Raw genomic sequence first — 24,777 nt, forward strand, 5'->3', positions numbered from 1 at the left:
GGGTGAGGAGGCTGGAAAGGTGGGCGGGCAGTTGGTTTGAAGATGCTGGTCTTTACTCTGAGCAGTAGGGAGCCATGGAAGGCATGTGAGCAAGCAAGTAACATGAGCAGATCTGTTCTTTCAATGCTAATTCTGCTGCTGGAAGAGCAGGGCATTCAGGAGCATGGGTTGGATTGACTGGAAAGGCTATAGGGCGCAGGGGTCCACTGACCCGCCCAACTCCCCTCCCCCATAAGTGATCATAGTGAGAGCCCACAGGAAAGGACAGAGCTTGGGGTCCTGTCCACCAGGGGGAAGGAAGCCAGGCTTTCAACCCTGCCCCACAGTTGTGTCTTTTTGCCCCAGCAGGCACCTTCAGGGCTCCAGGAGAGATGCAGAGCGTCTCAAGGTTCATCAGATCCCAGGCCTATTGGAGAAGTGAGAGCCCCGTGGACATGGGCTCCTACATTAAGGCCACGGGACATTTTTCTCACCAGGCCACAGGGTCCCATCTCAAACCCCAGGACCAAACTAACACCCTGTTTTCTTGCATTGGTCTGGATTGGTCAGACTTGATCAGAAATGGAAAAACAGCTTTATTGATGCAGCTTGGTTGAAAAAAAATCTTTCAAAACATGGACTCTAGAATAAAACAAAGTGCAATTAAAAAACAACAACCAAGGGCTGATCAACCCCACCTGGCCAACTGACGGAAGGTCAGGGAGTCCAGTGAGGGCAGGGTGAGTGGGGCTTAATGCAACCAGAAGTCAGGTCTTCTCCTACCCTCCCAGGGCTTCTGTGGCATTATGGCCCTGGGGGCAGGACTGGCATTTGGGTGGCTGACAGCTTCAGCCACTAAGCCAGGCTAGTGCAAAATCACTGCACCAACCGGTTCAGACGGAAGCCAATGCCTGGCTTTGCCCTGCTGAAACTACTGTTTATAATGCAGTCACTGAAAAACTCCCATGGCTGTGCCTGCCCCAGTGCCTTTCAACAGAGCAGGCCCGGTCCTGGACCCCCAGCCACCACACTGATGAGGACAGATTACTTCTCAGTGGTCCTCCTGCTGCTTGTCCTAGGAGGATGGTTGGGCACCCATGCCCACAGGCAAGACAGAAAGCAGGTCACCTGCTCCCCTGCATGCCAGCCTTTCCCGGGACGGAGAACAAGGTGCTGCTGCTCACCCTGGAACCCTTCACTCCACATCCCTCACCCTCTCTCTGCCCACCTAGTAGGGAGTGCCTGTTTTCACCTAACTCACTCTCGCTCTTTCAAAAGGTGAGGTCCTGGCCGGCATGGCTCAGTGCTTAGAGGGTTGGCCTGTACAGCAAAGGGTCAAAGGTTCAATTCCCAGTCAAGGGCATGTACCTGGGTTGCAGGTTCGATCCCCAAGTGCAGGAAGCAACCAATCGATGTGTCTCTATCACATTGATATTTCTCTCTCCCCCTTTCTCTTCCCCTCCCACCTCCTTTCCACTCTCTCTGAAAATCAATGGAAAAAATATCCTTGGGTGAGGATTAAATAAAAGGCAGATGAAGCCCTGACTTTACCAGGCTTCCTCTGACCATCCCCAGCTCCTCTTCCTCTCTGTCCCAGTCCCAATGCCTCTGGTCAGTATCTGTTTCTACTAGATTCCACGCTCACGGGCAGAGCTGCTGATTGTCAGGCTCTCAATCTAGTAGAGATGTCGGGTGATTTTTAAATGAAGGAACAAATGAAACCAGGGGAAGAGCCCCAAGATCCTAAGACAGCAGAATGGGACCAAGTTCTCTATTTTAAAACCATGTCCCGCTGCAGGGACCATGAAAGGAGCTGGGGAAGGGAAACGAAAAGTCATCTTTACATCTGACGTGTCTACATCAGATTTCCTTAAGAGGTTTCCATTTCTTAAAACAATAACAACAACAACTGAAGTAGTCTGGCCCAAGTCACTGAATCACTGAAGGGAAGGGGAGAGGGCGAAGGGAAGGACTGGCCTAGGCAAGCACGTGGTAGGAGCAGGCCGACAGGCCACAAACCCAGGCCCCGACTGCTCTACCCAACACTGCCTTCCACGTGGATTTAAAGAGAAGACACCTTCCACAGTATTTCCATTGCTCATTTTATTTCAACAGTCAACTGGCCCCAGAGAAGAAGTGCTGACATCTCAGGTACTTTGGAAGCACCATTCTATTCTGGGAACAAACAGCCTACTTTTTAAAGCTGGCAATCCCTAAAAAACAGCAAGTAATAAAACGTGAATGCATTTTTTAAAACCAGAAAGATGCCTATAAATGGCTTAAACTTTATGGAGGGGAGGGGAGGGGAGCCCAGGGGTCACGATGCTTGCTAGTAAAGGCCCCTGGAGAAGGGGCGAGGGGCAGTGGAGACAAGGCAGCAGAGAAGGACACTCCAGAACCTGCTGTCAGTGCCCTGCCTGGCTGCTCGCACCAGCCCCTGGCTGTGCTGGAAGCTTGATGTTTGTGCTGCCAGCCCCTGGGACCAGGCAGAGGCAGAAGGCTGAAATACATGGTGCCTCCTGTCCTGCAGTGGGGCCTGAGGAAATCAAAGAATGCTTCTGAAGGCGAGTCGCATAAAAGGTAGCACAGCCCAGAGATGGTTAAATTCATTCCTAAATGGGAGTTCCCATCAGCCCCCCTCCTCAGAGGCCTGGTCCTCCCCTGGTTAACTTCATCCTCCACTCTCCTGTTCCAGCTCATATTTCAGGATTGAAACTTAGAAACCACGCTCTTTCCTCCTATCTTGAAATGGGAATTAACTCTATTTTATGTCGATCACTGTCCACCCTCCCTAACATCACTGAACACAGACAAGAAAATCATTGCTGTCACCCTCCCAATGCCCCATTTTGCTGGCCAGAGGCCCGGGGCCTAGTCGGACTGCTCCTGAGACGATGGCTGGCTGGGCTCACGAGGCATCCCTGCAACCTGGTCATCTGCAAAGAACAAAAAAGAGGGGATGCATTTAGGAATAGGAAAAATCATCTATTTCCAGGTGTAAGCTTTCTACAAGGCTTCTCATCATTCCCAGGCCCTAAGGAGAATTAATTTGCCTTGGATTTGCTAGGTGTCAGGAGGCTGGAATTCTAGTCCTCATATGATACAGGCTCAAGTTCTGCCTGCCACAGGCTGGGCGGCATGAAACAAGCTACCGGAAGCTCTGAACCAGTTTCTCCTCCTCCTGGAAATGAAGCGATGCCTACCTTGCAACATTAGGTCAGCATGGGACCAGGGGGAACAGTGAGAACTAACTTCCACTATTGGCTTCATCATTTCAGGTCTGGTTAATCCTCAGAATAACCTCATGAGGTGGGGAGCATTACCAGTCCACTGCGACAGACACTGAAACTGAGGCACCAAGGAGTGGATTAGCTTGCCCAACGCCACACAGCTGGTAAGTGCTGGAGCCAGGACTTATGCCCAGGCCAGCACCAGGGCCAGCAAACTTCAAGCCACACTCGACCATCTCTCCAGCTAACAGACGTAGGCGTCTCACACACAGCAGGTGTGCAACAGGCCTCAGTTCCCTCTTCAGTAAAACGAGAAGGACATCACCAGACTAACCTCAGGGGAAAATTAAAAGGAAAAAAAAATCCTTGAATGTATAAGTAACACAACCCAGAGATGGTTAAATTCATTCTGCAAAGGGCCCTAAAAAAACAAATTCCTCAAAGCATTTTCACATCTAAAATTTCAGTTGACCTTCACAGTAACCCTGTGAAGGGGCCCATTTTACAGATGAAAAGACTGAGTCCTAGAGAAGGGTGTGTGAGTGACTAAGATCACCCAGTGCATTGGTGGCAGAGCTAAGGATAGGGTCTCTAGCTCTTGGTCGGGTTCTCTCCAGAGTGGCCTGAGGAGAGGAATCATCCCTACCAGACCCAAACTGACTCCTGCTGCTGTTCCAGGCTCGGCATTTGTTGTTTCCCCAGCCAGAGAGGCCTGACACCTCTGGTCTGAACACACCACATACACACCTCCCTCCACATCTTTGCCCAGGGGAACTAGTAGAGCCAGACACATAATTCTGTTGAAATCTGAGCTCTGCCATTTATATCTACAAGAACCCCTATGGGCTCTATTGGTTTCCTCACCTCCTTGATGCCTGCCTATAGAATTTAGGGGAGGGGTGTAAGGAAAAAGCGTATCCCAGGCCCAGCACATTTTAATTCTGTTCTCAATCACCCCTCTCTCCACATCTATTTTGATTAGCCCCCTTCCTCCAGAAAGTCTTCCTGGCTCCCCCACAAACCGGAAGACTGGTGCTCTTACCCGCGGTCTCCTGGTCCGCATCAGACAGGACGGTCAGTGAGAAAGATGCTGGTGGCGGTGGCGGTGGCGGCGGTGGCAGGAAATGGATCCCAGCAAGGAAGCCTGGTGGGAGGAACGGGGGCGGTGGTGACACGGATGGCGGCAGCAGGGGTGGCGGCTGCGGCAGCAGTGGTGATGGTGATGGTGATGGTGGTGGTGGCGGTGGCGGAGGCGGAGGCGGTGGGGGATAGCTTGGCTGGAAGTTTTCCACTGGCTCCGGCACCTGCAAGGCACACCAAGCAGAGAAGCCAAACGGGAGAGGGTTAGCCAGATGGGCTGATCAAACATGATGTTCTCTCGAATTGGGGGGCTCCCATGGGCTGGACACAGGCACCTGAAATGGGGTGCTCAACAAAGAAATTATTGAAGGCAAGAAGGAGCGCAGGCACACCTCAGATCAGCCTGGGGACAGCCGTTCGGGCCCCTGACTGCGCCCTCTCTAAGCTGCTGAGCAGCTGAGGCAGAACTGGATCCCGTCTGTATGACCCACTGCATCCCAGCCACCCGTGGTCCATTGTCGGGCAATGACTTAGACTCCGGAGCCAGGGCCTTCTCCTGGGTGGAGTGCGGCTGTGACTGAGTCAGAAAAGCTGGGTGACCTCAGGAAAAGGGGCTCCAGCCACCACCCTTCTGTGCTTCTGTTGCTTCTTCCGAAGATGGAAGCCAACCCCACGATACAGGACCCCAAGGCTGGGAGGGAGGGATCTGGAGGGGGATGACTACACAGCTCAGAGTGCATCTAAGACCTGAATGTAATGAAAATAGTCATGAATGTCAGGTGTAGTTCCTATTATTTACTTCCATCCAGATACATCAGAGCAGCGCTTCACAAGCTGTGTTCCAGAGAACTTAGAGTCCTACAAGATTATTCTAAACTGCTTTTAAAGTGTTCGTTGTCAAGGGAGTTTGAGAAACTCCACATATTGGCTCACCACAATGGTGAGTCCCGTGTAAGCACATTAAAGCCTCGAGCCGTCTGCAAAAGCCTTAGGCCAGGGGTCCTCAAACGACGGCCGCGGGCCACATGCACATACAAATACTGGATTTGTTCCTGTTTTGTTTTCTTACTTCAAAATAAGATATGTGCAGTGTGCATAGGAATTTGTTCATAGTTTTTTTTTAAACTATAGTCCAGCCCTCTAAGGGTCTGAGGGACAGTGAACTGGCCCCGTTTAAAAAGTTTGAGGACCCATGCCTTAGACTAACCAGCATGTCCTAACTTCATCTGACCACAAAGAAGAGAGGGAAGCCTACTCTTAAGTACCTACTACGTGCCAGACCCTGTGCAGGCCCTTCCCACACATGGCACCCTCCTCTCCCGAGGCCCCGCTGACAGACGGAGCCGAGCGAGGTCCTCCGAGGCCACAGAGCTGGTGAGAGAAGGACGAGGGGACCCAGGCCTGTCCACCTCCAGGCCTGGGATCTTTTGTGGGAGGAGAACAAAAGCAGCAGCAGGTGGGACAGAGACAGAAATAAAAGGTGGAAGAGTCTTGGGGGTTATCTCGGAGCCTGGGCAGGCGGAGCAGGACACGGTTCGAAGCAATTCATAGGCTCTTGGGTTTGAAACAGCTTTACAAATTAATGTTGGATCTGCTATCCAGACAGGAAAGGGTAGAAGGGGGATTATTAGCCCTTTAGTTCCAAGCGACTTGGCCGTTTCTCCCTGGATCACAGCTCCTGCCTGGGGCCTGATAAACCAACGGAGATCACACCCTGACAATGGCCGTCTGGCAGGCCCGTCAGTCAGCGCTGCTCCGGATGCCAGGCTTCTGTGCGAGCAGACGGTGGGTGCGTGCTCCACTTGGCCAGAGCCCCTCTCTTTGTGTGGAGGCTGGAGGGGCCATGCTGTCCCTGGGCTGCAAGGGGGTGGCCCGCACCCACAGGGCAGGGCGGTGGGGCGTTTTGTGTACCTCCGTCTGAGAGACAGGCTCAGGGAAGCAGAGAGTCAGGGCAGTCAGTGTGCATCCTGCTCGGTCGCTAATCTGCTGTGAATTTTGATCCCAGTGCCTCACTCACTCGTTCTGTGACGTTGGACAAACCCCTAACTTCCTCTTCCCTACAATGGAATTATACCCCGTCTCTGAAGGCTCAAATACAGGGGCAGGCACCCTAGAAATATCAGACCTTTCCCCCTTGAATCAATGGAAAATGATCCTATATCAGTGATGGCGAACCTTTTGAGCTCGGTGTGTCAGCAGTTTGAAAAACCCTAACTTAATTCTGGTGCCGTGTCACATATAGAAATTCTTTGATATTTGCAACCATAGTAAAACAAAGATTTATATTTTTGATATTTATCTTATATATTTAAATGCCATTTAACAAAGAAAAATCAACCAAAAAAATGAGTTTGCATGTCACCTCTGACACGTGTGTCATAGGTTCGCCATCACTGTCCTAGATAATAAAGCAGTAATATGCAAATTGACCGTCACATCCTCACACAAGATAGCCACGCCCGTGTGGTCCTAAGATGGCCGCCCCCATGTGGTCCCAAGATGGCCACGCCCATGTGGTCCCAAGATGGCTGTGCCCATGTGGTCCCAAGATGGCTGGCAAGGGAGGACTGTTGGGGGCGACCGGGCCTGCAGTGGAGGGCAGCTGGGGATGACCAGGCTGGCAGGAGAGTGGTTAGGGGCACTCAGGCAGGCAAGCGGTTGGCAGCCAGCAGTCCCGGATTGTGAAGGGATGTCCAACTGCCGCTTTAGGCGCTTACAGGGCACACCAGTTAGTAACTCACCACTGACCTCATAAAGGGATTACATCTCATTCCTTCTTTCAACACATAGATCCTTAGGGGATAGGTGTTTGGGGAAAGGTTTCCATATTTTTCATGACTAAGCTTAAATGCCACTTCCTCTTGAAAACCCTCTGCAGTCCCAAGTGGGCCATACCCTGGGCAGGGGCCCTACAGCTGCTCCTCGCTCTGCCCTCAACTGTATGGCACCAGGACAGTGGCATTTCCCTCCTGGTACCAGCAAAACGAAGAGCCTGTGGCCCCAGCATTCCACGCGTCCAGGCTGGCGGTCACTTAGTGTTCCCAGGTTTACCTACGTGTCTGCGATCCTTCTTGCCCGAGCTCCCAGAGCCGTTTAGCCTACAGCTCTGACAAGCAAATGCCACAGCGCAGGCTGACCTGTCTACACATGATGAGACTCACCTACATGTGTGCACTCACAGAGGCGCTCACGGTACAGGCCGAGGGGCCTGGCAGAGTGGGCACACACACCAATGGCTTTCTGGGATTGAGCATATGTAAGAGCAGCAGAGCAGATGGGATACAGAGGAACCAGAAAGGAGTCAGGATGGGACTCACCGAGCCTCCTCCATGGTAGTGGCTGAAGGACACGTGCCGGAAGCCCTGCTGCAGGGAGATGCCCAGGCCCGGGGAGGGATCCTGGTAGCCCATCGGGAACGGGCGATAGTACATGCCGGTGTAGCTGGGATACAGCTTGGAAGGCTCTCTCTCCAGGTACTCAGACCGCACCATAGGATCTGAGTTGATGCTCAGAGAGAGCCCTGAAAGAGCAAGCAATGGGAGAAGTATTAAAAACACAAAGAGCGAGGGAACAAGCATCACATTACTGTCCAAAGACGGGGCAAACATTCAGGCCCTTTTACACAGAGCTCCCACATCCATTATGCTTTTCACCCTCCCTGCTTTTTAAACCATTCAGCCATGTCCCACATTCTTAGAAAAAGTCCTCAACACAGCCATGAAGCCCAGGCAGCCGACCCTGCCTCCACTCCAGCCTCCTCCAGTGAGATTACCTGGCAGCTTCTTCTCTCTCATCCCCCTCACAGCCCTTGCAGATGCTGTTCCCTAACCTTGGAGGGCTCTCCCTTCAGCCCACTTTGCCTCCTAGTGCTCAGTCCTCAGCATCTCCTCCTCCTAAGACCTCAGCTAAGCCGTTAGCTGTTAGAGCTCTCTACACTGATGTGTGATTCTTTATTAGTGCTGTTCCCCTCACAAGGACGAGATGCTTAGGGAAGGAATCTGACTCCCTGCACCTTTTGCCACGATGTCTGGCACAGTTAGGTGCTCAGCCCCTGTGTGTGGAGAGAGGAAGCATGTGCCAGTGGAAAGGTATCCTTCTCCTATAGGACTGCTGTTCCGGGTCTGTCCTCCTCATCCAGTTCCCTGGGGACCAGACTTTCCTAGAACATCCCAGAAGATAGAAATGGCCGTCAGGGAGCACCCAAGCCAATCTCCTTAGCACATGGGCGGGAGACTGGCACACCATAGGGAAAACCAACAGGGGCCTGCACTTTAAAATGGCCGTTTTTTAAAAGCCTCAGACCTACATGTGACCTGAAGTGCTTTAATAGCGAAAGCATAATTTACATTGTTACATAAAGAACACTGTAACTTATGCACATGGTGGGCAGGAGAAATAACAGACAATATCTCAATGAACTATCTTCTCCTCCGTGGAGCAGAAAGGCTGTTGCATCCCCACCCACGCCCAGGGAAAGGGCACAAAATGAGGTGCGCAGGCGCACTGGGCTAGGGCTCCGATGAAAGGCGGGGCCTTCAGAAAGACCAGATGCGTGCGCAGGCGCAGTCATAGTTTAGAAAGCCCATCCGTCTGCAGGAAGTCCTGCCAGTGGAGCCTCCCGCCCAAGAAAAGAGCGGGAAAGGGCGCGCAGGCGGATTGGAGCAAGGCACAGCGGAAGGGAGGTCTTCTGGGAAAAGCCTCCCGCTTCTGGAAATGGGGGGAAGTGCGCAGGCGCGGTCAACATGGCGCTGGCCCACCCACAGAGACATTTTGTGGGGAGGTGCCTGCAACCCAAGAAAAGAGCGGGAAGAGCTGCGCAAGCGCAGTAGGGCCATTGTCTCCACAAGACGCCCCAGCTAAGCGGCCTGGAGGCCATTTTTTTTTCTTGCAAGATGGAACGGCAAAAATTGTAGCTAAATATTGAAAGCCATCTTCACCACCCACTCTTTTCTCTCCCTTTTACCTTTTTGCAAAAAGGCACCCAACCCAAACCTGTATGTGGAGAAAGGTTTCTGAAAGCAAATTTAACTCAGAAAGCATTTTCCCATCCCCCCTCCGGGAACACGAACATGGGGGGCAGGGAGGCTGCCGCCCTGAGCGGAACCGATGGCACAAGAAGGTCACAATGGGACCTGGGGATCTTACCGTAGGCGAACGGCGGCGGCGGCCTGGGCATGGGCTGCGGAGGCCTGCTCGGCTCCAGGGGCCCGGGACCTCCCTGGCCAGCGGCCTCCGCCCGGAGCGGGGGCCTCACGAAGCTGGGCCTGGCCACGGCAGCCCGGTCATTCGGGCCCATGTGGCCGCGGCCGCCCACGACTGGCTGGAAGGCGCTCGGGCCCGGGCTCGGGCCGCGCGGGGGTCTCTCCAGCAAGTAGGCGGCCGCGCGGCCCTCGGGGCCCGGCTCCAAGTCTCCCGAAGCGGAGAGCGGAGGCAGCGGGCGGAGGCTGGAGGCCGGGGCGATGGCCGCGGCCCTGGAGGCCAGCTCGCGGTCCTCGTCGGAGGCCTGCTTCTTGAGCATCTTCTGCGCGGCCATGATCTTCTGGCGTTCGGTGATGAGGTAGCACTTCTCGCAATTGCACTGCTTCCAGCGGCACTTGCCCGCATGGCCCTTGACGGCCACCAGGTAGCCATGGTTGCGGCACCGCGAGCAGTTGGGGGTGCGCAGCATCGTGGCCAGCTTGGCGGGGTCCGCCTTCATAGCACAACCGCCGCCTCTGGGAGCTGCGGAGCGAGTGAGGCGGGAAGCCGCGCCCAGAAGCCCCCGGTGCTGGGGACACTGGATACACTTGTAGCAAAGCGGCTCCCGGCACATCCCCGGAACTGCCGCGAGACCCTCGCACTTTCCCAGCTTCGGAGGGGGGCCCGATTTGGAGTTTCTCTGCCTTAGTTCGATGCAGGGGGGCAAATAAATTTTACGTGAAATGCTATTGCTTGTATGTCCTCTGGGTTATCTGAAGGTTTAGGCATTTAAGATTCCAAAGTCTCTGTTCTCGTCACCCCGAGACACGGTCGTCTGTGACGTCAGTAGGCGCAGTGAGGTGCAGTGGTCCACGGATTTAAAGCTCCAGAGCGCAGCTCTCGGCAAAGCAGGAAAGCATTCTACGACGCACCCGTGTTCCTCCCCCCAAAGCAGCTGCCCCCTCTGCACTTCATTTCTAGACTCTGCAGAGAAGCGGCCCTTCCCAGTGATGCTTCTAGAATATTCTCAAGAGCTCGGTGCAGCCCTAACTGGTTTGGCTCGGTGGATAGAGCCTCGGCCTGCGGACTGGGGGGTCCCGGTTCGATTCCGCTCAGTGGCATGTATCTGGGTTGCGGGCTCATCCCTAGTGGGGCGGGGGGTGCAGGCGGCGGCTGATCGATGTTTCTCTCTCATGGATGTTTCTGACTCTCTATCGCTCTCCCTTCCTCTCTGTAAAAAATCAATAAAATATATTTTTTTTAAAAAAGAGCTCAGTGCAGTGTGACCGCTGCTCGAGGGCGCGTCCCCTTAGTCGTTCCCATCTAAGAGTCTTGTTGGTGCAGGGGTTCACTGCTGTCCATGCTTCCCAAAGTAAAGCATACTTAGAACGCTCTAAAGTAAAATAGACTCGGGGCATTTTAGCACGAGTTGGAATCATTGCTTAACTTGGCCATGAATTTAGTTACACCTGTAAAGCGACCCAAATCTGGGGACGTCGGAAAAGCTGGCGTGAATTTCATAGTTGCTCAAAATCGCTTCATTTTCTTGTTTGATAGACATGTGTGACACCTGCGGTCTTTGTCTTTTTTAGGTTCCCAGAAAGAAAAACAACGGGCCACTCACACCTAAGTTGAAAGCTTATAATCGTAGAATCAAACATATTGAAGGAGGTGGTGTGCTCACCCCTGACTGAAACGTGCCCTTGACATTGCCTTTCTCTGAAACCTCTGGGGCCGAAGGGCAGGAGCTGAGGCCTCTGGTTGCAGCTGACAACCCCTTCCTCACCGCCGCCTGAGAACAGAAAACTGTGCCGTTCTGAGGCCGGTTAGATACCGGGAGGCTTTTGTAAAGGAGTTTCTATATTCCTATCTTATTAAGAGGGCAAGAGTATATCCTTTTGTATTTGGCCCTTCAGGAATTTTACTGTTAATTTTACATCCATTTAAAAAAATCTAGGTTTGTCTCTCCTTTGCTCTAATATCCTCTATCTTAATTTTTTGTTGTTGTTAATCCTCACCCAAGGATATTTTTTCCATTGATTTTTAGAGCGAGTGGAGTGGGGGAGAGACAGAGTGAGAGAAACATCGAAGTGAGAGAGACACATTGATTGGTTGCTTCTCGCATGTATCCCAACCTTGACCAGAGTCGAGCCTGCAACCCTTCAATCCAAGGGCCAATGCTCTAACCATTGAGCTAGACAGGCTAGGACGCTACCTTAATTTTTTATTTTAAAAACATGGTCCCATAGATAAAAGGACAAGCAAGCTTTTTTCTGACTCTACCCAATTCAAAATACCAATTTTTTCACGATCCTGTCATTTGAAAATGGTACTTAAAAATCGTAGTTTCAATACTACTGTCAAAAATCTGGAGCATTAGCTTCATTGTTTAATGATACTGCAAATCGTAAGGTCATTTTCTGCATTGTCAAATTTCAATTTTTAACATCAGGTGACATCAGATTTGATAAGGCCTAAAAAAGAAAACCACTCATATATATTTTCTGCCTGAGCACCCATGCTCTCTTCATTTTCCTATTAATGATTTAAAGTAAAATCCTATTCGAAGCCAACTCTATGAATTAACATATTTTAGCCTTGTTAACTACAAAATGCTTCCACATTTACTTTATAGCTTAGGGGTAAAATATACCCCAGGTGATGGGAGTTTGCATAGTTCTTTGAGAATATTAATAAACAACCATATATCTTTTTAATCAGTAGTCACATTGTAAGATGTAGGAACCCCAGAGTTTATACAGTAAATAAATCTAAGAAGAAAAAAAAGACTAGTTTATTTCTCTTCCTTGCCAAAGTCTCAATTTGTGTAGGTAAATTCCAACAGAGCTTTATTTATTTCACTCTTGGAAATTCAGACAAATTGATAGTTTTGTTTTATTTAGCTTGAGGACTGATGACTTCTTAGGCTGCTGCTTTTCTAATATATGCATTTCTTTAAATTGTTCCTTAAAAAAAATGGTAACAGATGGCAATGACATAAACATGAAAAATGAAGTTAAAGGGATGGGACCAATAAGTACACAACATTCCCCTTCCTTTCCTACACCTAACCTTAGGAAATTTATGTTTAGGAAAGTCTGCATTGTCATAAGCAATGGTTTATAAAATAATAAGTTGCCGAGGAATCAGCAATTAGACTAATTAGCCATGAAGGGCTGGTTGGTGGTCATATCTGACTCACAGCTTCAGTAATGTCCCCTTTTCCCTCAGAGTCCCAAGTTTTCTACCTTGAATAATGTCTCTTCTCTTTAGTTAATATGGTTGCTATTGGTAATGTTTAATTCTTATTCATTGTAAAGATCCCTATATTATGCAACGCATGCGGTATTATTTATAATCATTAAATATTGTATGCACTGTAATATTTCCTTACTAGTAGCACACAAGAGTAAGGAAGGCCTTTTTTGCTGATAGCATCTTTCCCCCGGCAGCTATAACCCAGATATCTGCTATCTTCCCCTTCTTCAGGCTCTCTCGAGTGAGCAATGAAAAGTTTAGTGAAGGTTTTGTAGGGAATGGAGGGGAGTATTTATATGACACATCCTATACCCGATGCTTTAAAATCCTGCCGTAGCGTGTCTGTGCTCTCAAGATCCTCTTCTGCTGTGCTACACCCACTGGAGAGAAACTGTCTGCCCTCCCTTTTCTCCCCACCCCTCCTATCCAGCCTCTCTAGCTTTCTTTTCTACATTTTTTGAGAGCTCTGTAACAGCTGTGACTATCTTATTTTCCTTTATGTCTAGCACAAAATAGACATTCAGTAAATATTTGTTGAATGTATAAATGAATCTTGCCTCCCTCTCCTGCCAATGTCAAAGTTATAATTGGCACAGTAAATCAACTTGGCTTCAGCAATTTTCACCAAACATTATACAAAACAGAAAGCCCAAAGTGGATAGGACCACTCTCATGAGAAGCAGAATTTGGGGATTAACTTTGGTTCCTTGAATTCACCCCAATCCCTAATCTATATATATAAAAAGCCAGCAACCATAATGACCGTAACAACCTAACCACCGGTCGCTATGATGCCCACTGTGGCCAGCGAACCAGCCTGATGACGGGGTGGGGCCAGTTGGCCAACCTCGCAGCCCCCTACCCCCTGCCGGCCCACCCCTGATAGGACTCTCCCACCCCATCAAGGGCAGGTCCAGTCAGCCAAATGCTCCCCACTTCTCCCCCACCAGCCCTGCCCCCAATTGGCCCGCCCCACCACATAGGCCAGCAGCCCCTCCCCCTGGCCAGCCCCACCCTTGATCACACCCCCCACCCAAATAGGGGGCAGGGATGTCTGGACAACCTCCTGCAGCCCCTCCCCGCAGCCGACCAGCCCTGAGCAGGCCCTGATCGGGTGACTGGCTGGCCAGCCAACCTCCCACCATTTCCTCCTCCCGACAGGCCCAGCCCTGATCCGCCCTGATTGGGGCTGGGCCAGCCGGACCCCACCCGTTCACAAATTCATTCACTGGGCCTCTAGTGCAGTGGTTCTAAACCTGTGGGTCGTGACCCCTTTGGTGGTTGAACGACCCTTTCACAGGGGTCGCCTAAGACCATCCTGCATTATCAGATATTTACATTACGATTCATAACAGTAGCAACATTACAGTTATGAAGTAGCAACGAAAATAATTTTATGGTTGGGTCACACCATGAGGAACTGTATTTAAAGGGCCAGAAGGTTGAGAACCACTGCTCTAGTGGTTTAATAATAGTAATAACTAGCACTAAGTGTCTACATGTGCCAGTAATTCTTACGTCCTTTATGTGTATGAATGCATCTAATTCTCACAACAACTCTCTAAGGTAAGTGCTATTATTTTCACCCTCATTTCATACATGAAGAAACTAAGGCCTAGGGAAGTTAAGTAACTTGCCCAAAGTTTTATAGCCATTAAATGGCAGAGCCATGAATCAAAAACAGGAAATTGATCCTCAGAGTCCATGTTCTTAACCATATATCTGCTAACTCAACATTTCTTTTAAACAAACACAATGCTCTCCTCAAGAAAAGTTTGGCGATGAATAGAAATGTTTGTCTTATTACATATCCTGTCACAGTTGAGGCAAAAGGGGGGGAAGGTGGTAGCAACCTGGGGAAACTTCCTAGGATACCCAGCTTAGTTGTTTTCCCCCACCAACAGCCAATATTTATTAAGTACCAACTATGTGCTAAACATAAGGGGCACAGAAGGAAATAAAAAGACGGGATCCTTACCTTTAGGCATATTTTCTATCTGGCAAACCATACAATAAACAATTCCAAACGAAGGGGGAGTGGTAGGGGTGAAGAAGGGGGCAGGATACTATGGGAACCCATATGAGGGTCCTAACCTACATCAAGAAATCAAGGAAGACTTCCTTGAAGGACTGATTTCTAAGCTGAGGTCTAAAGGATGAGTAGGAATTAGCCAGGTACAGGAGTAGGAAAGGTGTGTTCCTGACAGAGGGAACAACATGGAAGGTCTGCAGTGCGGCTATAATAGTGAGGTCAGGACACTGGAGAGAGATGAGGTGTAGTGGTTAAGCATAGCCAGGTGTGGGAGGGAATCTTGGGGAAATGATGGGAGTTGCTTTCTAAGTCTAAGGAGAGAAAATGACATGGCAAGAGGCAGGCCAAACTAGAATCCACATATCCAGACATCTAACCCCTGCCCTTGGTTTTTCTTTCAGAAAGTGGAACAATAAGTAGCTAGGACTTGCAGAAGGGATTACAGTATTAATATGGAGTTAAGTGGGGTTTGGGGGGTGGGGTCCAGATGGGGCACACAGTCAAAGCTCGTCATGGCCCTGAACTAGTCCGTTGCTAGGCAGGGTTGTTCCTCCTAACCCCGGAGCCCTGCTGACTGGTTCAGATGAATCTCCTAGGAATCATAAAGAGGCTAGACACAGAGCAGCAATGATGGAAGAGAAAGGAGTGAGAAAAAATCAAACAGGAAGTAGTTGAAGAAGCTGTATATAGGTAAAGACAGGAACAAACAATTCCGTGGAGCAGATAGAAAGTACAACATGGGGGCAGAGAGGGCATGCTCAGAGTGGCATTGTTAGCTGAATTAGACCCAGTTGCGCTGGCATTTGTTTGTTTTTGTTTTTACTTGCTAATTTGATGGGGAAAAGTATTTTTACACACAGAGAAACTTTCACAATATATGTATCAGTACATGTACTTTTGATAGTACTATCAAATTTCTATAAATATCAATTTTTTGTCTTAAAAGTTATGAGGCAATCATCCATATAAATATATCATTAGAAGGGAATAATAGCTTTAATATCTCTGCTCTTTGTTGAAATGCAAATTTGATTTAACACAACATGTAGGGCACTTTTCCCTAGTGAGATTAGAGTCAAAAACATCAAAGGAGCAAAGAAAATTAAATTTAATCTCCCTTTTTCTATGTATGTTCCTTATCTAGTTTCTTAGAACACTAAATTCCTATTTATTAAGAGAGAGAGAGAGAGAGAGAGAGAGAGAGAGAGAGAGAGAGAGAGAACACTAAATTCCTCTTTTAAAAAGAGAGTGAAAAACCCAGAATTTCCCCCTTGAATTCTTCTATGAAGATGGCAAGCAGAAATCAGGAATTTATCTTTCAAGAGACCTTTTTATTTTATGTCACAGACTCAGTAAAAATTCAATCCATGTTATTACTATAAACAGATAACAAGAAAAACTGCTCTAGAGACAGGCAAACTGGGTGAGAGCCTGATCACTACTTATTAGCTGTGTTACCTTGGATAAATCATTTAACTTCTTTGGGTCTCAGTAGTAGTAGCAGTAGCAAAAATATTTGTACAAGGTATTGCAAAGTCCAGTGTCCCCCACTTACCTCAAATAATATTAATATTTCATGAATGCTTACAGTTTTGCAGGCATGGTCTCACTTAAACCACAAAACAACATCTGTAAGGTAGGTACATTTATTGTGTCCATTTGACAAATGGTAAAACTGAAGCTTAGAGAAGTTAAGAAATTTCTTATCCAAGGTATACAGGAAATGGCAGACACATGTATGAGTAGCCTCTAAAGCTGTATTCTTTATAAAAAATATATTATTTTTTATTGACTTCAGAGAGGAAGGGAGAGGAAGGGTGAGAGAGCTAGAAACATCAATGATGGGAAAGAATCATTGATTGGCTGCCTCCTGCAGGCCCCCTACTGGGGATCAAGTCTGCAACCCAAGCATGTGCCCTGACTGTGACCTCTTGGTTTATAGGTCAATGCTCAACCTTTGAGCAACACCAACCAGGCTAAGTCTATACTCTCAACCTACACTATATTGCCATCATTTAGTTATTTTATTTACTTTAGCTATAAAGTAAGATCTCTGATTCTTGCAGGATTGATGAGATAATGCATGTAGAATGCTCAACACAGTGTCCAGTATCCGGCACATGGTTAGCAGTCATTACATGGTATCAAGGAGGAGGAAGGGGAAAGGAAATGGGAAATGAATAGAAAGATGTATCTCTAACTGACCCAAGGCCACCTCCAACCAGAAGATTTGATTAAGCTGCACAGCCTTTTTGGGGAGAGTCAGGCTCTCCTAGCATAGATAAAATCCTAAACTGTCCAATACTATAACTGTACCCCCATGTAGCTATTGGCCACTTGATTGAGGTAAATTCAAATTAAGACATGCTGAAAGTACAAAATACATTCCAGATTTCAAAGATATAGTATGAAAGAAACAATGTAAAGCATCTCATTAATAATTTCATATAGATTGCATACTGGAGTAACGATATTTTGGATGTATTGCATTAAGTAACATATTTTTAATGTGTTTTTTTACTTTTTAAATGTGGCTACCAGAATATTTTAAATTACATATATGCTTTGCATTGTATTTCTATTGGACAGCCCTGAACTTAAGATCTGTCTGTTCAGTCCTCCTTCCACTTCCAGAGACCAAGTTTTCAAAAGCAGCTCAAATTCACGCTGTTACACCATTGCCATGGGAAATATACCACATTCAAAGGTCCCCTTCTCCTGTTGGTTACCTTCACTAACTTGAATGTATCCTGGAATTTAGGGTCTTTCTAATGCTCTACTCTCTCATGCTTTAGAATTGGAAATATTCATCTGACTACTAGATTATGTTCGCTAGAAGAGTCTAATAAAACTCAGTTTGCATTTTGAAGCTTCAAATGCATTGATGTTCTTTTTATAGGAATATCTTCATATTTATTATCTTAGGTAAATTACCAGTAAAATGCTGTATAAGGTTGAAAAAAAAAAAGGAAGTCATTATATACTAAAGTTACACCACTTCTGCTATACATAAATCATCCAATGCTTCTAAGATCCCAACCAGAGGGCATGGGTTATTTATTTACATGCTGCTTGATAAATGTAGTCCTTTGGACATTTAATATTTTAAGAATGCTGCAAAGTTAATAAAAATTATTTTATTTATGCCCTTCTACCCCAGAACCCGCCCCAGGTAAACAATTACCACTAGGAGCACTAATGTTTCTTTGCACAAATAATTCCTTAAACAAACAAACAAACAAAAAGCATGAAGATTTCTAAGCATGTAGTATCATTACCTTCTACAACATTTTCTTTAGACATGGTTAGACTTAGTTTAATGAGTTTGGAGATTTTTGCTCTTTCCCCTTTAACTATCCAGGAATATTTATTTTCAGAGACAGTTTAAGGAACTCCGTAATTCCCAATCTGTCAGAGTTTTACAAATAAATCCCAGTTGAATGCCTGTCATTGTTTCCAGTCTGGTCAAACAAAAAGAAAAAGTATACAATTCATCAGAATAATTAGTTGATTGGGGCTAAATAATTCTAAGAATAAACATTTGACCCCCTGGAACATCATAAATCTCCTGGAGTGAGAAGGGTTATAAATTAAATGCAGAAGATTTAAAATGGTCCTGATACACTCTAAACATTATTTCAGGCATGTGGGACACATTTAGATAAGTTAAAACCAAGTGTGGGTTTAGAGTTTAGCCATCTTTGATCATTGGTTTACTAAAACTTTATTGCTCTGGCATAAAGAAGCCAGAAGAAAAAAAGGAATAGTGGCAACAATGCCCCCTACTGCCCAATGCCCACCTTCCTTAAGTTTCAGGGATTTTAAGGAATATGGTATTCCCAGGGGATAATGAAACTAATAAGTATAAGGAAGTCAGGAAGGAAAGAACTAATATTCATTGAGAGCCTACACCATTGCAAGCACTGTGCTATAATTTATTAATAATGTGCATTTCATTATAAATTCATGAAAGACTACGATGACGTTCATAGATAAAGAAACTGAGGCTCAAGAAAGTTAAATAATATTTACAAGAGTCATAGGTAGGTGTGGAATATGCCAGGATTTGGACCCAGGTATACTTAGCTCCAAAGCCAGCGATTCTTATACTGTGGTATGCTGGCAGTGACTGAAGTGTGGGCACAGTTCCGACTCCTAATAGTATTATTACTCTAGCCCTCTCCTCCTTTTTTTTTCCCTCTAAGCTCCATTTCTGATACAGCTCAGCGTTTCCCATTCACTCTGATTTGCCTGGGATTGAGAGACACTGGACTTTCAGGGTCACAACTGGGTGAGTCCAAGGCAAACCTTGTTAAGTTGATCACCTAAGCTAGAATTCAACTGAATAAGGAACCAGGCTAGAAGGGTTATTTTGGGAGGGAAAGGAAGGTCCAGTTGTCTGTCCTATTCGTCCCTGTGCCACAGGTGAGTAATCTCTGACCTACTTGTTTTATGCCATGACATATCTGGGACATTGTTAAAGGAGGTTACGTTTCTTCCAGTTATGATTTCTTCAGTTCCTATTCTAAATCATCAAAGTCAGTTGGAATTTAGTTGACTGAATAAATCAACCATTCAAGTGGAGGGGAAACAGCAGAGATCAGCATTGCAGAAACAGGAATTCTGTGAGAATTAAGGATGGCCAGAAAAATGGGGTAACATAATTGACATTTATAGAATCAGGCTAGGTATTTTGTTCTAGGTATTATCTCTTCTTATAACATCTCTAAAATGATATAATTAACACTAATTACAGATTTTTAAATGAAATAAACAAATCTTAGGAAGAGCTAAATAATTTGTCTAAGGTCACTCAGTTAGAAAAAAAAAGTGAACTCAGAATTTATTTCTGCCCAAAGCTCTGACTTTTCCCACTATATTATAGTAACTGACTCACAGTACTGGTTAATACATATTGAGTTCCCTGCCCATTAAGTTCCTATAATCTTATATTTAATCATTTTAATGTCCTTCATTTGCATTTTAAAATAAAATAACATGCCAAAAACTATTTCTGCAAATTCTTAGATGGATATAGAGATTCATGATGGGCAGATGAAGTCACCTGCTTAAGTTCACTGTAAATGTTAAAGCTGAGAGAATAATTCCAGTAACTACTCCAGTTCACTCTCACTGATGAGTTGGCCAATACCCACTGAGACTAGACAGAACACTGAACAATGAGATGATACATAAACAAAGCAAGCAATGTTTTTACAGACTCAGCTGAAGTATTACCTATACTGTTTTTTAAAATGATAATTTATCAGTCTAAACTACAAATGAATGTCTAGCACACTACTTAAGTACTGTAATTATCAGAAAAATACAAGAGGTGGGTTAATAGAGGAAAGTTTTCTGGTGTACATACTTTGCCCCTGATTCTGTAAGACAACTTGAACTGGCAGAGGAAAGTGGAAGGACATACACAAAAACATGGGCACGGATAAGCACATCTTGCATATAGATAGTTGTATAATGGGAGTGGAAACACCATTAATGGGCCTAAATACTTATGGTCCGTTAATAAAATACCCTACATGCAAATAAAAATGTGATGAGAAGAAAGTAAGCAAATATGATATAGAGATTTAGAAAAATCTGCCAGATACTTGAACAAGCAGAGGTTCTGTTAGCAAAGAGGAATAGGAAATTGGCTTTTGGGTCGACAACAACAGAACCTGCCACTTCATATATATAAAATGGGAAGAATATGTATTTTGTATGGCTGTTGTGTGGATTAGAGATATTTAAATCACGTGGCAAAGAGTAGATACTCAAGAAATATTGGCTATTGTTTTATCTGTGCACTCTATGAGTCTGTCTTAGAGCTTATGAAAATTCTGTTTGGGGACAATGTAGGATATTATTAGTTCTGCTTTATTATATTAATTCAAAATGTGCCTGGCACATAATAGGAACTTAATAAAAATCTGTTGAATGAATGAATGCATTTTAACTCTTTTCTATAAAGAGAACATAAAAGTTTATATGTGGCCTTGTTAGTAAGTTAGTAAGAAGAACATGGCATCCCTGTTTGGGGTCAGCATCCAGGAGGCGGTGTGGAGACGGATGGGAGCCATGAGGGACACCTAAGTGGGCGCTGGGTGGGGTTCAGTCCTCGACGGGTCTCCCAACCATGGCCACTAGGTCCCTGGGGCAGCCCTTCCACGGGAATGGCTTGCTGTGCAGCCTCATCTTCCAGGTCAGGACTCAGTGATTGTGGAAAAAGTGCAATAAAATGTGAAATGTGGGCCCTGCAAAAAAAAAAAAAAAAAAGAACATGGCAAAAGTGAAATAATGATTTCAAAAACAGAAATGTTGCCCTGTATTAAATAAGTACCAAGGAAATAAACTTCATAGTGGTAGATGTGTACTCTGTAATGGCAAAATATTCTTCCAGGGTACATTCGGTTTTAAAGACCTTATGACTATGTTGCAGTCAAGTTATTGAACTAAGAACTGTTCAAAACATTTTGGTCCTGAAAATTCCTAGATTGTTTTCTTCAACTTGTACATGTTATTTCACAATATTTGAATGGCACAGAACAAGTAGCTCATACAAATGAGTTAAATTGATTTAACCTCTGTTTTCATAAAATAGCCAGTGATCTGTGTTACATGCTAGCAAAACATCCAAGCTGTACCTTTAAGAAATAGAGACCTAAGTAAATGGTAGCTGCTATTATTACTTCTAGCCCTCCCCTCCTTATTTTCTCTAAGCTCCATTTTTTATACAGATCAGCGTTTCCCAAAATATGCTCTATGGTTCTCACTTCTGAAAAACGTAAGTCAAAGTCCTGAACAAGGCATTAAGGCTTTTCCCAATCTGACCCAATTCTTTTTTTCCAGACTCAACCCTTGCGAGTTTCCACCATGTTGAATTACTCACCTCTCTTCAACAGGTCATGCAGTCATGTTTACCCTTAGCTGGAATTACCATTCTATACTTATTTACATGACAGATTTCTATGCATTCTTCAAGACAGCTATGTTGTCATCTCCTCCGGGAAGTTTTCTTTAACCTCATCAGGCAGAATCAGTTGCCCCTTGTTGTTTATCCAGAATGTTATTCAAACTTCTGTTATATTACTCATCACACAATACTGATTTTTGAAATTTCCTTGTTTAGAAGTAAGTAGGAATGTATCTAGCTCTTTCCTAAACCTCCAACCCTGCATAGGACCAGTATACAGTGGGTGAATGAATGAATGTATGCTACTGATTTACACGTGGAGTCACTTAGTTCTCATTTTCCAGGCCAATGAGACTGCAAGCTCCCTGTGGGGAAGAGAGAATTTCTGACTTATTTTCATAATATTGGAAATCATGGCAGGCATTCAGTACTCAATGGAAAAAATACCTAATGAACAAAAATAACCAGCTCCCCCACCCACCCTCAGTTTCCTTCCATGCTTCTTAAGCCCTCACTGCAACTCTTGGAGGGAAAATAGAAATAAAGTGTGAGTGTTGGAGGAAGGAAAATGTCATCCCCACCTGCCCGATAATAATATTATGTAAATTTACCATAGCTAAGATTTGGAAATACCCTAAGTGCCCATCAGCAGATGAGTGGGTTAAAAAACTGTGGTACATCTACACAATGGAATACTACACTGCTGTAAAAAAGAAGGAACTTTTACCATTTGCAACAGCATGGATGGAACTGGAGAGCATTATGCTAAGCGAAATAAGCCAGTCGGAGAAAGGTAAATATCACATGATCTCACTCATTTGTGGAATATAATGAACAACATAAACTGATGAACAGAAATAGATCCAGAGACAGAGAAGCATCAAAGAGACCGTCAAACCTCAGAGGGAAGGCAGGGGCGAGTGGGTGGGTAAGAGATCAACCAAAGGACTTGTATGCACGCATATAAGCATAACCAACGGACACAGTCGGGGTGAGGGCATGCGCTGGGGGGTGGGAGTGGCCGGAGAGAGGTCAATGGAGGGAAAAGGAGACATATGTAGTACTTTAAACACTAAGGAAACAAAAACAAAAGCAAAAAGCAAACCAACAGCCAAAAAAAGAATATTATGTAAGGCTGGAAGCTTCAAGACTGGGCCTCCAACGCCAGGTTCTTAGTTCTCTCCGCCCCTTTCCTCCGTGGAAAACTCTGTTGCCATGGAGACGACCATTCCTTTAAGTGGGCACAGTTGGGTGCGACTCCGGAAAGGCCTCTCAGGAAGGCGACGGTGCATGGAGACTCTTCACCCTCTCGTCAACCTGCTCATCTATTTACTCGCCTATTCGTGTGTTTACTCATGTCTGTACTTGTTGGCTTACTTTTTTAGTATCTTCATAGAGTACTAAGTCACAGAGCTGCCCCCGGGGCACACACAGCCTTACAAGCGCCCAAGGTAGGACCTAGGGCCCGCGGACCATTGGCTGAGAAGGGCTGAGGGGCGGGCTTCCCGCTGTTACCAGAAGCCCCTTCGCGGGGGCTGTGAGGGAGGCGCGCAGTGCGATTCTCACTTAAACTCTCGCGAGTGGGCTTAGGGCTTCACCCCAGCCCAACCAGTAGGGGCTGCGCCTGCGCGGTTGGGGCGTGGGCGGAACCCTCTAGGCGAGGGCTGGGCCACCCGCTCCCTCTGACCGTTGGTCGGGCGGCTCGCGGGGAAGCTCACTACGCATGCGCACCTGCTCCAGCGGCAGGACAGAGGCCTCAGGGACTTGTGTGCTCAGAGGAGCGGGGCCATGTGTGACAGCGGCGGCATCCCACCCCTGCACGCAACAAGTGGGCGCAGAAGCAAGCGGGCGGCGGTCTCGGTGGAACAAAGCTATGAATACGGCTCCCCGAGGTACCTGCTCCTGTGCGGCCTGGGCGGGATGGTGAGCTGCGGGCTGACGCACACGGCCATCGTGCCGCTGGACCTGGTCAAGTGCCGCATGCAGGTGGACCCGGGCAAGTACAAGGGCATCCTGAGCGGCTTCACTGCCACGCTGCAGGACGACGGGCTGCGCGGCCTGGCCCGGGGCTGGGCCCCCACCTTCCTCGGCTACTCCATGCAGGGCTTCTTCAAGTTCGGCCTCTACGAGGTCTTCAAGATCCGCTACGCCGAGCTGCTGGGCCCGGAGAAGGCCTACGAGTGGCGCACCGGCGTGTACCTGGCCGCCTCGGCCACCGCCGAGTTCTTCGCCGACGTGGCCCTGTCGCCCATGGAGGCGGTGAAGGTCCGCGTGCAGACGCAGCCGGGCTACGCCCGCACCCTGCGCGCCGCGGCGCCCCGCATGTACGGCGAGGAGGGCCTGTGGGCCTTCTACAAGGGCGTGGCGCCGCTCTGGATGCGGCAGATCCCCTACACCATGATGAAGTTCGCCTGCTTCGAGCGCACCGTGGAGGCCCTCTACAAGTACGTGGTGCCCAAGCCGCAGAGCCAGTGCACCAAGGCCGAGCAGCTGGCCGTGACCTTCGTGGCCGGCTACATTGCCGGCGTCTTCTGCGCCGTCGTGTCGCACCCGGCCGACTCGGTGGTGTCGGTGTTGAACCAGGAGAAAGGCAGCACGGCCTTGGGGGTCCTCCGCAGACTGGGGCCGGGCGGCCTGTGGAAGGGCCTGTTCGCCCGCATCATCATGATCGGCACCCTGACGGCGCTGCAGTGGTTCATCTACGACTCGGTCAAGGTCTCCCTCAAGCTGCCGCGCCCTCCGGTCCCTCAGGCGCCCGAGTCCAAGAAGCAGAAATAGGCGCGGACGGGCCCTGCGCGGTAGCCGCCGCCCGGGCCGCACCGCGGTCCAGTGGGAGATGGCGCTCAGACATTCTCAGTGTGTGAAATGTTAACCTGTTGGCTTTTGCGTTTTTTTTGGAGAGGGGATTTCACGTGCAGTACTTGCTCTCTTTAAATTATTGATTTCTTTTTTGGCAATCCAGGGGGATTTGGGGGTTTGAACCATTATCTTTGGGGAGTCGGCATTGGTGGCTTTAACCGAACGCAATCGTTTTTTTCAACAGTTAGAGGGGGGAAATCTCTTAACAGGAATTAATGTTAGGTAATTTCGTGTCTTTAGATTGT

The 24,777-nt window shown here is 47.3% G+C and overlaps 2 protein-coding genes across 2 annotated transcripts; one reads left to right on the top strand and one right to left on the bottom strand.

Annotated features, from left to right (window-relative positions):
- Positions 1 to 2,850: 2,850 nt before the first annotated feature.
- DMRTB1 (DMRT like family B with proline rich C-terminal 1) lies at positions 2,851 to 9,957 on the bottom strand. Its single transcript, XM_059686092.1, has 4 exons — positions 9,435 to 9,957; positions 7,607 to 7,809; positions 4,252 to 4,513; positions 2,851 to 2,915 (listed from the first exon to the last, which is right to left on the bottom strand). The coding sequence occupies exons 1-4, from the start codon at positions 9,955 to 9,957 to the stop codon at positions 2,851 to 2,853; spliced, it is 1,053 nt and encodes a 350-aa protein (XP_059542075.1).
- A 13,493-nt stretch (positions 9,958 to 23,450) lies between these two features.
- Positions 23,451 to 24,545, top strand: LOC132229494 (solute carrier family 25 member 3-like). The gene has a single exon (XM_059686093.1). It carries the CDS (start codon positions 23,462 to 23,464, stop codon positions 24,449 to 24,451), a length of 990 nt encoding a protein of 329 aa, XP_059542076.1. The 5' UTR covers positions 23,451 to 23,461; the 3' UTR covers positions 24,452 to 24,545.
- The last annotated feature ends 232 nt before the right edge of the window (positions 24,546 to 24,777 follow it).

Source organism: Myotis daubentonii, chromosome 3, assembly GCF_963259705.1.
Source record: "Myotis daubentonii chromosome 3, mMyoDau2.1, whole genome shotgun sequence".
Lineage (NCBI taxonomy): Eukaryota > Metazoa > Chordata > Mammalia > Chiroptera > Vespertilionidae > Myotis > Myotis daubentonii.